The sequence below is a fragment of the Neoarius graeffei genome, chromosome 2 (genome assembly GCF_027579695.1).
Source record: "Neoarius graeffei isolate fNeoGra1 chromosome 2, fNeoGra1.pri, whole genome shotgun sequence".
NCBI lineage: Eukaryota > Metazoa > Chordata > Actinopteri > Siluriformes > Ariidae > Neoarius > Neoarius graeffei.
The window spans coordinates 45533137-45550146 of NC_083570.1; the positions used below are offsets into that span (position 1 = coordinate 45533137).

At 42.4% G+C, this 17010-nt stretch overlaps 1 protein-coding gene across 3 annotated transcripts in view; it reads left to right on the forward strand.

Annotated features, from left to right (window-relative positions):
* Positions 1 to 17010, forward strand: part of pkp2 (plakophilin 2) — a 99932-nt gene that overhangs the window by 34325 nt on the left and 48597 nt on the right. For all 3 annotated transcript variants that reach the window (XM_060914310.1, XM_060914311.1, XM_060914312.1), the window contains 3 exons: positions 7061 to 7238; positions 7327 to 7444; positions 7643 to 7813. In XM_060914310.1, the coding sequence (XP_060770293.1) occupies positions 7061 to 7238; positions 7327 to 7444; positions 7643 to 7813 (467 nt within the window). The remainder of the gene's footprint in view (positions 1 to 7060; positions 7239 to 7326; positions 7445 to 7642; positions 7814 to 17010) is intronic.

The window sequence follows — 17010 nt, forward strand, 5'->3', positions numbered from 1 at the left end:
TTTGAAAAGGTGTAGCACGACAATAGAATTTGGATTTGCGTGTTCTCACTTTCAATCTGACAGTTGTACTGAAACGGCCTTTCTCTTTCGTTAGCAGTGACAGGCCATCATTAAAGTAGTTGTCATCGTGTTATGTAATGTATCAAATTAAAGAGCGTGACGATCTGAATTGTAAACTTGTTTAAATTTGTAAATATGTCTCAAAAATAAACAAAGTTATGAACATTTGAAAATCCAGCGTTTTTATAAGAATTTCCATTTCTGTCCGTTGTCCCGGTCACAAACCAGCAATCATTTCCCATTGGTTTAATTTTCCATTCATGAGAAAAAAAACAAACAGATTAATAGACCAAAAAGCCAAAAATTAAAGAGATTTAGAATTTTGAGAATCAGGGTACGAATTACAGATAAAGGCTTCTTCTTTTAGATCACAATTTTGTACCTAGAATGCTTAAAAGAAGTAACACATCACTGAAATTGGGCCATCCTTTGTGTTTAAACATAAAATCCAGACTTTAGCACGTATGTTCACTTTAAATTGTGGACACTGAGCATGATTAATGACGGTGGTGCTCGAATGCGCTGTGTATAAGGGGGTCAAACTTTTATTAAGTCTCTTCAAAACAGTATTACTGATATTTATACACCTTTGTTTTTTCTCCATGAAAAAAATATGAGGAAAGTCATTGTTTTTCTTTTAGGAAGGATACAAATTTTTCCTCAGTGATATGATCTTTCGTACAATTCAGTTGAAATACAAAGAAATTTGTTAGGGGGAAAAACATAAATAAAAAATGTACAATAAGCTGGTTGTACAAGTGTGCACACCCTTAAACACAGCTCATGTTTACATTAGACCGTATCAGCGGATCATCAGATTAACGTTTTTAAAACGATTAGCGTGCACACAGCAACACCAATACACGATTTGCGTGCACACAGCAACGCCAATACACGGATACGCTCGGCTCCGCAGGCATCCTGCGCTCCAAATCACTCCGCCCTGAACAGCGAGTGCCCTCTGGAGGGTGCGCACTCTGGCCCTGCGCAGCTCACAGAGCGCGCGAGTGAAGTGAACAAGCTGTGATTCGGGACTGAGCCGCTGTGTGTGTGATCCCAGTGCATATCACTTAACACTTGCAAGTGGAAGGACGGCAAGCCTAAAGACAATCATAACTACACAATGGGCAGTATTTGCATCAGTATTTGCAGTATTTTCATACTTTTATACTCTTTAATGAAAGGTGATACAAGGCGGAAGTCCGCGCCGTTTTTCAGCAGTCGCGTCACATGACCAACGCCAGCAAATCAGGAAGGTGGATGTCACAGTGACGTTGTCCAATGAGACGCCAGCTAGAGCCCAGCACAGCGTATCCGCGTATTCTCAATGTTTACACAGCACCGGACCAGACACGATCTGGATTGAATACGTGGACGCTGGTGAATTCCCGTTTCCCGGCGTTTCCAGGCGGTTTAATGTAAACGGACAGTGCATCCGCGAAGAAAACGAGACAGATACGGTCTAATGTAAACGTAGCCTAATACTTTGCTGAAGCACCTTTTGATTACAGCATTCAGTCTTTTTGGGTCAGAGTCTATCAGCCTGCCACATCTAGTCTTGGCAATATTTGCCCACTCTTCCTTGCAAAAGTGCTCCAGATCTGTCAGATTGTGAGGGCATCTCTTGTGCACAGCCCTCTTCAGGTCACCCCACTGATTTTCAATTGGATTTAGGTCTGGGCTCTGGCTGGGCCATTTCAAAACTTTTTTGGGGTCATTGTCATGCTGAAAGATGAAATTCATCTTCAGCTTTCTAGCAGACACCTGAAGGTTTTGGGCCAAAATTGACTGGTATTTAGAACTGTTCGTAATTCCCTCCATCTTGACTAAAGCCCCTGTTCCAGCTGAAGAAAAACAACCCCAAAACATGATGCTGCCACCACCATGCTTCACCGTGAGTATGGTGTTCTTTTGGTGATGCGCAGTGTTGTTTTTTTGCCAAACATACCTTGTGGCCAAAAAATTCAACCTTGGTTTCATCAGACCATAACACATTTTCCCACATGCTTTTGGGAGAGCTGATGTATTTTTTTTCTTTTGCAAAATTTAGCCAGGCCTGGATGTTTTTCTTTGTAAGAAAAGGCTTCCATCTTGCGACCCTACCTCATAGTCCAGACATATGGAGAATGATTGTTGTCACATGTAGTACACAACCAGCACTTGCCAGAAATTCCTGCAGCTCCTTCAGTGTTGCTGTCGGCCTCTCGGCAGCCTCCCTGACCAGTTCTCGTCTTGTCTTTTCATCAATTTTGGAGGGACGTCCAGTTCTCAGTAATGTAACTGTTGTCCCATATTTTCTCCACTTCTTGATGACTGTCTTCACTGTGCTCCATGGTACAGTATATCTAATGGCGTGGAAATGTTTTTGTCCCCTTCTCCTGACTGATACCTTTCAACAATGAGATCCCTTTGATGCTTTGTAAGCTCTCTGTGAACGCTGGCTTTTGCTGGAGGAGGCAGTTGAGTCTGAACTTTATTTGAGGTTAATCAGTCATTTTAACTGATGGCAAGTGTGAACTTAAAAAGACTGAATGCTGTAATTAAATCAAAATGTGCTTCAACAAAGTATTAGTTTAAAGGTGTGCACACTTATGCAACCAACTTATTGTACGTTTTTTTTTATTTTTTATGTTTTTACCCCCTTAACAGGTTTATTTGTTTTTCAATTGAATTGTACAGGTTATAGATCACATTAAAGATAGGAAAAGTGTTGAAATTATTTATCGTTTTCTCGTTTTTTTTTTTTTTTTACGTCAGAAAAACCTATCATTTTAACAGGGTGTGTACACTTTTTATATCTACTGTATGTCCCATTGTCGTGAACGTGACCTCTCAAGAACACCTTGAGGGAATTTGTTAAAATTTGGAACAAACATTGATTTGGACTCAAAGATGAACTGGTGATGTTTTTGTGAATATGACCCATCAGAAATACCTTGAAGGACTTTGGAAATGAATGGTTTGGAAAGGTATACAACCGCAGAGTGGTAATTCTGGTTTAACTTGGCATAGTCATCTGGGAAGTGCAATAATAGTCCATCCATCTATTATCTGTAGCCGCTTTATCCTTCTACAGGGTCGCAGGCAAGCTGGAGCCTATCCCAGCTGACCTACAGGCGAAAGGCGGGGTACACCCTGGACAAGTCGCCAGGTCATCACAGGGCTGACACATAGACACAGACAACCATTCACACTCACATTCACACCTACAGTCAATTTAGAGTCACCAGTTAACCTAACCTGCATGTCTTTGGACTGTGGGGGAAACCGGAGCACCCGGAGGAAACCCACGCGGACACGGGGAGAACATGCAAACTCCGCACAGAAAGGCCCTCGCCGGCCCCGGGGCTCGAACCCAGGACCTTCTTGCTGTGAGGCGACAGCGTTAACCACTACACCACCGTGCCGCCAATAATAATAGTCGTACATGGTTTAAATCTTTTGATTAAAATTCTAGACTGTACTGCTATGCAATTTACATCCCAGAGTTGTGCTGCAGGATGGTTGGTGATTGCCTCAGAAATCTGCCTTTGAACTTGCATATACAGAGAACAGCTTGGTATAAATTCTACAAGTTTCTGAAACTAGACTGGAGGATGAACATCCATCCATTATCCGTAACCGCTTATCCTGTGCACGGTCGCAGACAAGCTGGAGCCTATCCCAGCTGACTATGGGTGAGAGGCGGGGTACACCCTGGATGAGTCACCAGGTCATCACAAGGCCGACACATAGAGACAAACAGCCATTCACATTCACACCTGCGATCAGTTTAGAGCAGGGGTGGGCAAACTTTTTGGCTCAGGGGCCACATTGACTTTTGAAATTTGCCAGGTGGGCCGGGCCAACACCAAATTCATACATATCGAACATAAACCGGAAAAGCTTTAGTGTTATTGTAAGGCCTTCACTGACAGAGACCCAAATGCAGATCAGATTGACATTTATTTTAGTTCTCAGTCAACAAAGGCAGAGCAGAAAAATGCTTGCAGTTCAATAGATTGGCACTGGATCCATCCAGAAAAGTAACACACACACACACACACACACACACACACACACGTGTGATGGTAAGAAAAGTAGCACACTTAATTCTTAAATTACATCTTTGAGCTGCCAGGATGAGTAGGATGCCAGTGTATTTGTATATTTGTATCATTTTATACATACAACTAAATTGCATATCATTAAATTGAACTAAATTACATATCAGTACATGTCATTTTTGTACATTTCACTGAACTCATACTGTAGATTCACACCTGAGTTTTTTTTTGTTTTTTTTTAACCATCCACTCCCAGCCTGCCAGTACAACCAACCACCATTAGTAGGAGAGGTACCACACCATGCCAAAATGTTTGCAGTTCAAGTTTGGGTACCACACCATGCCAACATGTTTGCAGTTCAGTGGTTTGGCACTGGATCCATCCAGCCCACAAAATCAAACAAAACAGCTCAAGAAAGCAAAAAACTCCAAACTGGTTTTCAGGTTCAAAGTCACTCACTGAAATATTTCCAGTCCTCAAAAAATCAAAACACAGGTTCCAAACAGGTTTTCATATTCCAAAAGGCCACTCATAGATCAGAATAACCTCCACAGGCAAAAGTCCAGGAACAGATATAAGCAGACGCAAGGTCAGCTGCTCATAATACACCTATAATAGCAGACAGGGACATAAATGAGTTAATACTCACATTCACTCCGCAACCGCTGAGCTGTATTCGTCCGTGCTTGCGCTGACTGGTTGTTAGCATAATTAGCATGCTTGGAGGAAAAGTGCCGTTTGATGTTATATTCCTTTAAAACTGCAACGGTTTCTTTGCAAATAAGGCATACAGCCTTTGATCGGACTTCAGCAAAAAAATATTTAGTTGTCCATTCTTTATTGAACACCCGGCACTCGCTGTCCACTTTTCTTCTTTTAGGACCACTCATTCTAAAGTTTTATCCTGTGTTCTCGAGATCATCAGTGGTACGGGCGCCAGAATGCCTTCCATGGCACGCGCTGCACCACTCTGCAAATGTAATCTCGCGTGAATACGACTGACTGGAAAGACGGATCTCTAGAACACCTGTCTACGTGATAACACTGAAGCTTATAGTTTATAGATCTGCTCAATCGCGTTTATATGATTGTCTTCCGCGGGCCGGATTAAAAACGCCAACGGGCCGGATGTGGCCCGCGGGCCGTTGTTTGCCCACCTCTGATTTAGAGCCACCAATTAGCCTAACCTGCATGTCTTTGGACTGTGGGGGAAACCAGAACACCTGGAGGAAACTCACATAGACATGGGAAGAACATAGAAACTCCACACAGAAAGGCCCCCGTCAGCCATTGGGCTTGAACCCAGAACCTTCTTGCTGTGAGGTGACACTGCTAACCACTACACCACCATGCTGCCCCATGATGAACCGCATTTTTCCAAAAAATATTTCCTGAGTTGATATTATGATGATGATGATGTTCTGTCTACTGTGTTGCTCCAAGAGGTGTTCCGGTGGGTTGAGTCCACATGGTAACTGCAAAGACCACAGCATATGATTAGCATCATTTTCATCCTCATAAACTATTTAGCAAGCCCTTGAGTCATGCTCAGTGGAGTTCATTGTCCGACTCAAGACAAAGCTGTTTTCAGATGCTTTCACTTGATTAATTTTTACCTAAGTAATTAATTTCCTTTAACATAACTTCTTTTAATTTTGATTTTAATGATTTTACTTTCTTTATTTTAATTTCTTTTTAATCTTGGATTTTAATGATTTTACTTTTACTTTAATTCTTTGTTACTGTGATCCTCGTAGATTTTGTCTGCGGGACGATTTTATTTGGTGATCCTCGTAGATTTTGTCTGCGGGACGATTTTATTTGGTGATCCTCGTAGATTGTGTCTGCAGGACGATTTTATTTGGTGATCCTCGTAGATTGTGTCTGCAGGACGATTTTATTTGGTGATCCTCGTAGATTGTGTCTGCGGGACGATTTTTAGTGATCCTCGTGGAAGAGCCACGGGAAGAGCGCCCTTTATGTGATCCTCGTAGCTTTTGTCTGCGGGACGATTTTTGGTGATCCTCGTAGATTTTGTCTGCGGGACGATTTTTTTTGGTGATCCTCGTAGATTTTCTCTGCGGGACGATTTTTGGTGATCCTCGTGGAAGAGCCACGGGAAGAGCTCGCTTTATGAGTTAAACCCATAATAATAATTAATCTCGAGGCTGATTCCTTTTTTGAACTTTTATTTCATTTTATTATTTTATTTCTACTATTGTTTAATTCTTCTTATTTTTCTTCCCCAATTATTTTATGTAATTTTATTTTCTATTGTTTACTGTTCTGCTTTTACTTCTGTAAAGCACATTGAACTGCCACTGTGTATGAAATGTGCTATATAAATAAACTTGCCTTGCCTTGCCTTGGATGATTCCAGTCCTGTCAGGATAAAATTATTTCATCATAGGATAAAACTGATCGCTCAGAAGAACATTTGTATTGATTTTTATCTAAAAGCACAAGTGGACGCCTTGCATCATAACACAGCCACTAGGTTTGCTTTAATTTGTCACCCATCTGTATGTGGTTGCTATTGGAGTGCGGTGTTTTTAAATGAACTGTACTCAGTCCTGGTGAAAAATTATATTTTAATCACTGACCTGTCTTTGTATGGCATGCCTAATTGTCTTTAAGCAACAATGGTAGCCATTTTAGGACAAGGAAATACACTTCCAGGTAATCGCGTTTGGCATAGAAAGTGGATTTTGAAAGATTGTAGCGCTTATAGGGTGGAGCATTTGAATCTCCCCTTTTTTCCTTATTCTGGGACTAGAGCCAGTATCTGCTCTTATTTTGTTTTTTAGTTTGCAACTAGATACATTGGACAGCATGGAGTGTTCCAGAGGATTTGTTTAGATACACAGATACAAGAGTGAGTTTATGAGCCTAAACCTTGTGGAAATGAAGAATACTGTTTTGAAGCTTGTAGTATTTGGTTGTTTTCCCTCAGGGTTGCTGTGGAACTTGTCCTCTCACGACATGCTAAAGGAGCAGCTCGGCAGAGAAGCAGTAAAACCCATCACTGACACCGTCCTCGTGCCCTGCTCGGGTATTACTGAGGGCGAAGATCCCAAACTGGACCTACTGGCAGATCCTGAGGTCTTCCTTAATGCTACAGGCTGCCTGAGGTGTGTATGTGTGGGATACTTGTGACAGTAAGGAGTGCGTTTGTGATTTTTTTTTTTCCCCCCCCCCTCACATGTATGTCATCCCTAGAAACGTGAGCTCAGCTGGACCGAACGCACGCAAGTCCATGAGAGATTGTGATGGCCTCATTGACTGCCTTGTTTATTACATCCGTAGGACCATCGCGGATTATAAACCTGACGATCGGGTATTTTCTAACTGTGTCATCTCGAAACATTTACCCAAAGTCGTGTCTGTCTGATTCTGTTTATAGTAAACCTCAGGAATAAGGTTATGTATGCTTGTAGTTTGTACGTTGTAGTTTAAATAGTGCTTGGTCTGTTTTGACTGTCATTTTTTTCCATCCCTGTGGAATATTTATGATGTTATGCTTTCTCCTCTACAGGCCTTAGAAAATTGCGTGTGCATCTTGCATAACCTCACCTATCAGTTTGAGTGCGAGGTGCCTGAAACGATCCAGCCAGTGATGCAGGTGTCCAGACAGAGTGCTGCCGCAGAGGCCTGGAGACCTGGCTGCTTGGTTATGAGAAACGCCCAACCCTCTGAAGCAGATGATGTTGGTCCTTTATTTTCTTTGCAAATGTCCATAGGAATAACCCAAAGCCCAGTGGCTTTATTTAAATAATTTTGTTCCTGCAAATTTTGTTTCCTTATGCAAACTACATGCCAGAGTCATGGCAGGGCGCCATGTACTCACACACCCATTCATACATTCCTCATGGCAGTTTAGTCACCGATCCAACGACTGTCATGTTTATCAGCAGTAGGAGGAAACCTGAGAACCCAGAAGAAAGCCATGAGAAGAACATGTGAAACACCACACACATAAAACCCAAGCTCAGGGATCCTGGAGCTGTGAGGTGGAAATACTTAAATAATACTGGCTGGCTTTGAGTGGTACAGTTGTGGTCAGAAGTTTACATAGAGTGACATGAATATCATCTTGGATATGAATGTCATGGCAATATTTGGGCTTTCAGTCATTTCTTTGAACTGTTCTTTTTCTGTGGCAGAATGTACAGTATACATCTTTAATTTGAAAAACAAACAAACTAGAATTTGGTGCACAAGTTTTAATTTCCTTTGGGTTTTCGGAAATAAATACAGGGTGAAAAATTTACATACGCTCACTTAGATGATTAATTCAGAGGTGCTGAAACTTCCAAAATGTCTTTTATCTTGCAAAGGCCGAGGTCTCTTAACTTCCTGTTAGTGACGATGATTGATGACAGCCGGTAGCTTCTCTGTACCTTCATAAAAAGGGTTTCTTTACAGCACTCATTGGATTGACCAACACATAGTAAAATGAGAGAGTCCAAGGAGCTCAGTGCAGATCTGAGAAAGAGGATCGCAGATATACACAACTCCGGAATGTCTCTTGGAGCCATTTCTAAACAACTGCAAATTCCAAGATCAGTTCAAACAATTATATCCAAGTTATTGTGAGGTGTAGTCACTTTGCCAAACACTTTGCTTCAAGAAAACCCAAACTGTCACCCTCAGCTGAAAGGAAATTGGTTTACAATGGTGCTTGAAAGTTTGTGAACCCTTTAGAATTTTCTGTATTTCTGCATAAATATGACCTAAAACAACATCAGATTTTCACACAAGTCCTAAAAGTAGAGAAAGAGAACCCAGTTAAACAAATGAGACCAAAAATATTATACTTGGTAATTTATTGATTGAGGAAAATGATCCAATATTACATGTCTGTGAAGATTCTCAATCATCCAGGTCATAGTAAACTGTGGGTGGTAGAAAAGGGCAACTGGACTTGCTTGAAGATTCTTGAAAACGTTTCACCTCTCGTCCAATATTACATCCAATATTACATATCTGTGAGTGGCAAAAGTATGTGAACCTCTAGGATTAGCAGTTAATATGAAGGTGAAATTAGTCAGGTGTTTTCAATCAATGGGATGACGATCAGGTGTGAGTGGGCACCCTGTTTTATTTAAAGAACGGGGATCTATCAAAGTCTGATCTTCACAACACGTTTGTGGAAGTGTACCGTATCATGGCATGAACAAAGGAGATTTCTGAGAACCTCAGAAAAAGCGTTGTTGATGCTGATCAGGCTGGAAAAGGTTACAAAACCATCTCTAAAGAGTTTGGACTCTACCAATCCACAGTCAGACAGATTGTGTACAAATGGAGGAAAGTCAAGACCATTGTTACCCTCAGGAGTGCTCAACCAACAAAGATCACTCCAAGAGCAAGGCGTGTAATAGTCAGTGAGGTCACAAAGGACCCCAGGGTAACTTCTAAGCAACTGAAGGCCTCTCTCACATTGGCTAATGTTCATGAGTCCACCATCAGGAGAACACTGAACAACAATGGTGTGCATGGCAGGGTTGCAAGGAGAAAGCCACTGCTCTCCAAAAAGAACATTGCTGTTCATCTGCAGTTTGTTAAAGATCACATGGACAAGCCAGAACGCTATTGGAAAAATGTTTTGTGGATGGATGAGACCAAAATAGAACTTTTTGGTTGAAATGAGAAGCGTTATGTTTGGAGAAAGGAAAACACTGCATTCCAGCATAAGAACCTTATCCCATCTGTGAAACATGGTGGTGGTAGTATCATGGTTTGGGCTTGTTTTGCTGCATCTGGGCCAGGACGGCTTGCCATCGTTGATGGAACAATGAATTCTGAATTATACCAGTGAATTCTAAAGGAAAATGTCAGGACATCTGTCCATGAACTGAATCTCAAGACAAGGTGGGTCATGCAGCAAGACAACGACCCTAAGCACACAAGTCGTTCTACCAAAGAATGGTTAAAGAAGAATAAAGTTAATGTTTTGGAATGGCCAAGTCAATGTCCTGACCTTAATCCAATCGAAATGTTGTGGAAGGACCTGAAGCGAGCAGTTCATGTGAGGAAACCCACCAACATCCCAGAGTTGAAGCTGTTCTGTATGGAGGAATGGGCTAAAATTCCTCCAAGCCGGTGTTCAGGACTGATCAACAGTTACCGGAAACATTTAGTTGCAGTTATTGCTTTACAAGGGGGGTCACACCAGATACTGAAAGCAAAGGTTCACATACTTTTGCCACTCACAGATATGCAATATTGGATCATTTTCCTCAATCAATAAATGACCAAGTGTCATATTTTTGGTCTCATTTGTTTAACTGGGTTCTCTTTATCTACTTTTAGGACTTGTGTGAAAATCTGATGTTGTTTTAGGTCATATTTATGCAGGAATATAGAAAATTCTAAAGGGTTCACAAACTTTCAAGCACCACTGTAGATGGTCAGGAACAACCTGGGAACCACCATGGCACAGCCCTGCCATGAACTGGAAGCTGATGGATCACTATCTACAGTTCAGATCACCATGGACTAAGAGGCTGCTATCCAAGAAATAACCCCCTGCTCCAAAATTGACACCTTCAAGCTTTACTAAAGTTTGAAGCAGACCACACGGACAAAAAGACTTCTGGAGGATAGCTGTATGGTCAGATGAGACAAAGATTGAGTTGTTTGGCCACATTGACCACCATGTACAGAGGGACACTGTACCAGCTGGTGGTGGTGGTAGGATCATCATGCTCTGGGGCTGTTTTACACAGTGGATGGAATAATGAAGGAGAACTACCTCAGAATTCTTCAGCATAAACCATCAGAAACTTGAACACGACTTGGCACTTGGGAGTTACAACAGGACAGTGAACCCAAACACGGATCAGAGCTGGTTGTGGAGGATAAAGCAGGCTAACATTAAGCTTAAAACAAGTCCTGACTTCAGCCCTATTGAAAATATATGGACCGTGCTTATAAGTCGAGTCCATGCCAAGAAAAAAATAATTAATTGAACTCTACTAATTCTACTATGAAGAGTCGTGAAATATCCAACCAGAATTCTGCCAGAAGTTTGTTCATGGTAAACAAAAATGCTTGGTCAAGGTGAATCTTGCAAAGAGACATTTTACCTAAATATTAGGTGTTCTGTATGTATATTTTTGACCCTGTGTTGATTTCAGAAACCCAAAGAAAATTAAAAATTGTGCACCAAATTCTAGTGTTTTTTTTATTAAAGACGTATGCTGTACAATCATTCTGCCACAGAAAAAGAACAGTTCAAAGAAATGACTGAAAGCCCAAATATTGCCATGACATTCATATCCAAGATGACATTCATGTCACTGTATGTAAACTTCTGACCACAACTGTATATCAGATACATTCCCTTCAGCTAGCATGATATTGAACAAGTTCAAGACGAGTTCAATATCATGCTAGCTGAATGGAATATATCTGATATACCACTCAAAGCCAGTCAATATTATTAGGGCCCGAGCCCTATGGGCGAAGGCCCTATTGTTCTTGTAAGAGTTCACTATTATTATTCTTCCGTCTTCTTCTTCTTCTTCTTTATTTTTCTCCGCTGTTGGGCCATTTTCGGGGCGCTTGCCATGGGCGAAAACGCACGAAATTTGGCACCAGTTCCGAGAATTGCCACCGCTACTCAGAACCAAAAGCCCAAACTTGGCCGGGGCTCAGGGCCTCTATAGCGCCCCCTAAGTCGTTGTGATTTTGGTCTCCCGCATTACGGTGCCTGGTTGCCATGTAGTTTGTAGTAGTGGCATGCCATTTGGTACGCATATGTATGTCAATAAGCCGGACAAAAATGTAATGCCAATGCATTAGCCACGCCCAACAGGAAGTGAGGTAATTTCACTTTTGTGCGAAATGCATGGCCACGAAGACGGCGCAACTCCTCCTAGACCGTTCATAGGAATGTCACCAAAATTGATACACATCATCTACAGACATGGCTGACAAAAGTTACTAAATACGTTTCACGTAGGATAAACCGTTCAGAAGTTATACGTCAATCAATTTTCGATGCAGAATTTTACATGCTTAAAAATTCATAACAAATCTTCTGTTTGCTCAAAACTGCTCATACTTCACACGCAAATCACTCATTGGGCTTCTGACATGTTACCCTATTTCTGTGATATTTCGCCACTGGGGGCGCTATTTTTGGGCAACAATTCCAATCTTTCCTCAAATTTGGTCAAACTTCACGGCCACCCTCTTACTACCTCCCATGTCATGTATACCACGTTTTGGAAATTTTCGTCCATGGGGGGCGCTGTTCTTGGCCGACGCAATTGCTCCAAAACGGGTTTTTGGTAAATAATTCCATAATGCTTTTCCTTCACACAACTACCTTGTGATAGTACGTTGCTGTTGTGGACACTTATTTTTCCAACTCGTCATCGCTCATGTACAGCATAGCGCCACCTACTGACATGGGAAAAACCAAAAAACTTATTCTTCAAAAATCTATATCTCAGCTTCTATTTACTCCATTGTCATCAAACTTCATACGCAAACTCTTCATAGCTCACCTGACATATACGCCAAATTTTGTGCACTTTCGCCCCTGGGGGTGCTGGTTATGGCGGAAATGATATTGCAGCTTCTGATTTGTCAAACTTGGCAAGCAAACTCTTTACAAGACCCTTATTGGGGCGCTTGCCATGGTCGACAATGCACGAAATTTGGCTCCTTTTTCTTAGACTGCCACCGCTACTGAGATCCAGAAGCCCAGATCCAGGTGAGCCTCAGGGCCTCTATAGCGCCCCCTAACTCGTTGTGATTTTGGCCTCCCGCATTAAGGTGCCTGGTTGCCATGTAGTTTGTAGTAGTGGCATTCCATTTGGTACGCATATGTAACTCACTAAGCCGGACAAAAATGTAATGCCAATGCATTACCCACGCCCAACAGGAAGTGAGGTAATTTCACTTTTGTGCGAAATGCATGGCCACGAAGACGGCGCAACTCCTCCTAGACCCTTCATCGGAATGTCACCAAAATTGATACCCATCATCTACAGACATGGCTGACAAAAGTTACTAAATATGTTTCACGTCGGATAAACCGTTCAGAAGTTATACGTCAATCAATTTTCGATGCAAAATTTTCCATGCTTAAAAATTCATAACAAATCTTCTGATTGCTCAAAACTGCTCATACTTCACACACAAATCCCTCATTGGGCTTCTGACATGTTACCCAATTTCTGTGATATTTCGCCACTGGGGGCGCTATTTTTGGGCAAAAAATCCAATCTTTCCTCTAATTTGGTCAAACTTCACGGCCACCCTCTTACTACCTCCCATGTCATGTATACCACATTTTGGGAATTTTCGTCCATGGGGGGCGCTGTTTTTGGCCGACGCAATTGCTCCAAAACGGGTTTTTGGTAAATAATTCCATAGTGCTTTTCCTTCACTCCACTACCTTGTGATAGTACGTTGCTGTTGTAGACACTTATTTTTCCAACTCATAATCGCTCATGTACAGCATAGCGCCACCTACTGACATGGGAAAAACCAAAAAATTTATTCTTCAAAAATCTATATCTCATCTTCTATTTACTCAATTGTCATCAAACTTCATACGCAAACTCTTTATAGCTCACCTGACATATGCGCCAAATTTTGTGCACTTTCGCCCCTGGAGGTGCTGGTTATGGCAAAAATGATATTGCAGCTTCTGATTTGTCAAACTTGGCAAGCTAACTCTTTATGGTATTTCACGGGGACGCATGCCCCCGCCCCCCTTGGCCGCTGGCGCGAGGGCCCGTCGAGGCCGCTTGCGGCTTTAATTAGGGCCCGAGCCCTATAGGGCGAAGGCCCTATTGTTCTTGTAAGAGTTCACTATTATTAGGGCCCGAGCCCTATAGGGCGAAGGCCCTATTGTTCTTGTAAGAGTTCACTATTATTATTATTATTTATTTTTCTCCGCTGTTGGGCCATTTTCGGGGCGCTTGCCATGGGCGAAAACGCACGAAATTTGGCACCAGTTCCGAGAATTGCCACCGCTACTCAGAACCAAAAGCCCAAACTTGGCCGGGGCTCAGGGCCTCTATAGCGCCCCCTAAGTCGTTGTGATTTTGGCCTCCCGCATGAAGGTGCCTGGTTGCCATGTAGTTTGTAGTAGTGGCATGCCATTTGGAACGCATATGTATCTCACTAAGCCGGACAAAAATGTAATGCCAATGCATTAGCCACGCCCAACAGGAAGTGAGGTAATTTCACTTTTGTGCGAAATGCATGGCCACGAAGACGGCGCAACTCCTCCTAGACCGTTCATAGGAATGTCACCAAAATTGATACACATCATCTACAGACATGGCTGACAAAAGTTACTAAATACGTTTCACGTAGGATAAACCGTTCAGAAGTTATACGTCAATCAATTTTCACTTCAAAATTTTACATGCTTAAAAATTCATAACAAATCTTCTGATTGCTCAAAACTGCTCATACTTCACACGCAAATCACTCATTGGGCTTCTGACATGTTACCCAATTTCTGTGATATTTCGCCAGTGGGGGCGCTATTTTTGGGCAAAAATTCCAATCTTTCCTCAAATTTGGTCAAACTTCACGGCCACCCTCTTACTACCTCCCATGTCATGTATACGACGTTTTGGAAATTTTCGTCCATGGGGGGCGCTGTTTTTGGCCGACGCAATTGCTCCAAAACGGGTTTTTGGTAAATAGTTCCGTTATGCTTTTCCTTCACACCACTACCTTGTGATAGTGCGTTGCTGTTGTAGAGACTTATTTTTCCAACTCATAATCGCTCATGTACAGCATAGCGCCACCTACTGACATGGGAAAAACCAAAAATTTTATTCTTCAAAAATCTATATCTCATCTTCTATTTACTCAATTGTCATCAAACTTCATTCGCAAACTCTTCATAGCTCACCTGACATGTAGCCAAATTTTGTGCACTTTCGCCCCTGGGGGTGCTGGTTGTGGCAGAAATGATATTGCAGCTTCTGATTTGTCAACCTTGGCAAGCAAACTCTTTACAAGACCCTTGTTGGGGCGCTATCATTATTAGGGCCCGAGCACCATACAGTGCGAGACCCTATCGTTGCCATGTGTCCAATTCTGTGCTTTGTCGCCATTGCGGGAGTAATGTCTCTTGCCGAAGAAGCTGTGGATGGTATTTCGCGGGGACGCATGCCCCCGCCCCCCTTGGCCGCTGGCGCGAGGGCCCGTCGAGGCCGCTTGCGGCTTTAATTAGGGCCCGAGCCCTATGGGCGAAGGCCCTATTGTTCTTGTAAGAGTTCACTATTATTATTCTTCCGTCTTCTTCTTCTTCTTTATTTTTCTCCGCTGTTGGGCCATTTTCGGGGCGCTTGCCATGGGCGAAAACGCACGAAATTTGGCACCAGTTCCGAGAATTGCCACCGCTACTCAGAACCAGAAGCCCAAACTTGGCCGGGGCTCAGGGCCTCTATAGCGCCCCCTAAGTCATTGTGATTTTGGCCTCCCGCATTAAGGTGCCTGGGTGCCATGTAGTTTGTAGTAGTGGCATGCCATTTGGTACGGATATGTATCTCACTAAGCTGGACAAAAATGTAATGCCAATGCATTAGCCACGCCCAACAGGAAGTGAGGTAATTTCACTTTTGTGCGAAATGCATAGCCACGAAGACGGCGCAACTCCTCCTAGACCGTTCATAGGAACGTCACCAAAATTGATACACATCATCTACAGACATGGCTGACAAAAGTTACTAAATACGTTTCACGTAGGATAAACCGTTCAGAAGTTATACGTCAATCAATTTTCGATGCAAAATTTTACATGCTTAAAAATTCATAACAAATCTTCTGATTGCTCAAAACTGCTCATACTTCACACGCAAATCACTCATTGGGCTTCTGACATGTTACCCAATTTCTGTGATATTTCGCCACTGGGGGCGCTATTTTTGGGCAAAAAATCCAGTCTTTCCTCAAATTTGGTCAAACTTCACGGCCACCCTCTTACTACCTCCCATGTCATGTATACCACATTTTGGGAATTTTCGTCCATGGGGGGCGCTGTTTTTGGCCGACGCAATTGCTCCAAAACGGGTTTTTGGTAAATAGTTCCGTTATGCTTTTCCTTCACACCACTACCTTGTGATAGTGCGTTGCTGTTGTAGACACTTATTTTTCCAACTCATAATCGCTCATGTACAGCATAGCGCCACCTACTGACATGGGAAAAACCAAAAAATTTATTCTTCAAAAATCTATATCTCATCTTCTATTTACTCAATTGTCATCAAACTTCATACGCAAACTCTTCATAGCTCACCTGACATATACGCCAAATTTTGTGCACTTTCGTCCCTGGGGGTGCTGGTTATGGCAAAAATGATATTGCAGCTTCTGATTTGTCAAACTTGGCAAGCAAACTCTTTACAAGACCCTTATTGGGGCGCTTGCCATGGTCGACAACGCAAGAAATTTGGCTCCTTTTTCTTAGACTGCCACCGCTACTGAGAACCAGAAGCCCAGATCCAGGCGGGCCTCAGGGCCTCTATAGCGCCCCCTAACTCGTTGTGATTTTGGCCTCCCGCTTTAAGGTGCCTGGTTGCCATGTAGTTTGTAGTAGTGGCATGCCATTTGGTAGGCATATGTATCTCACTAAGCCGGACAAAAATGTAATGCCAATGCATTAGCCACGCCCAACAGGAAGTGAGGTTTTTTCACTTTTGTGCGAAATGCATGGCCACGAAGACGGCGCAACTCCTCCTAGACCGTTCATAGGAATGTCACCAAAATTGATACACATCATCTACGGACGTGGCTGACAAAAGTTACTAAATACGTTTCACGTAGCATAAGCCGTTCAGAAGTTATACGTCAATCAATTTTCAATGCAAGATTTTACATGCTTAAAAATTCATAACACATCTTCTAATTGCTCAAAACTGC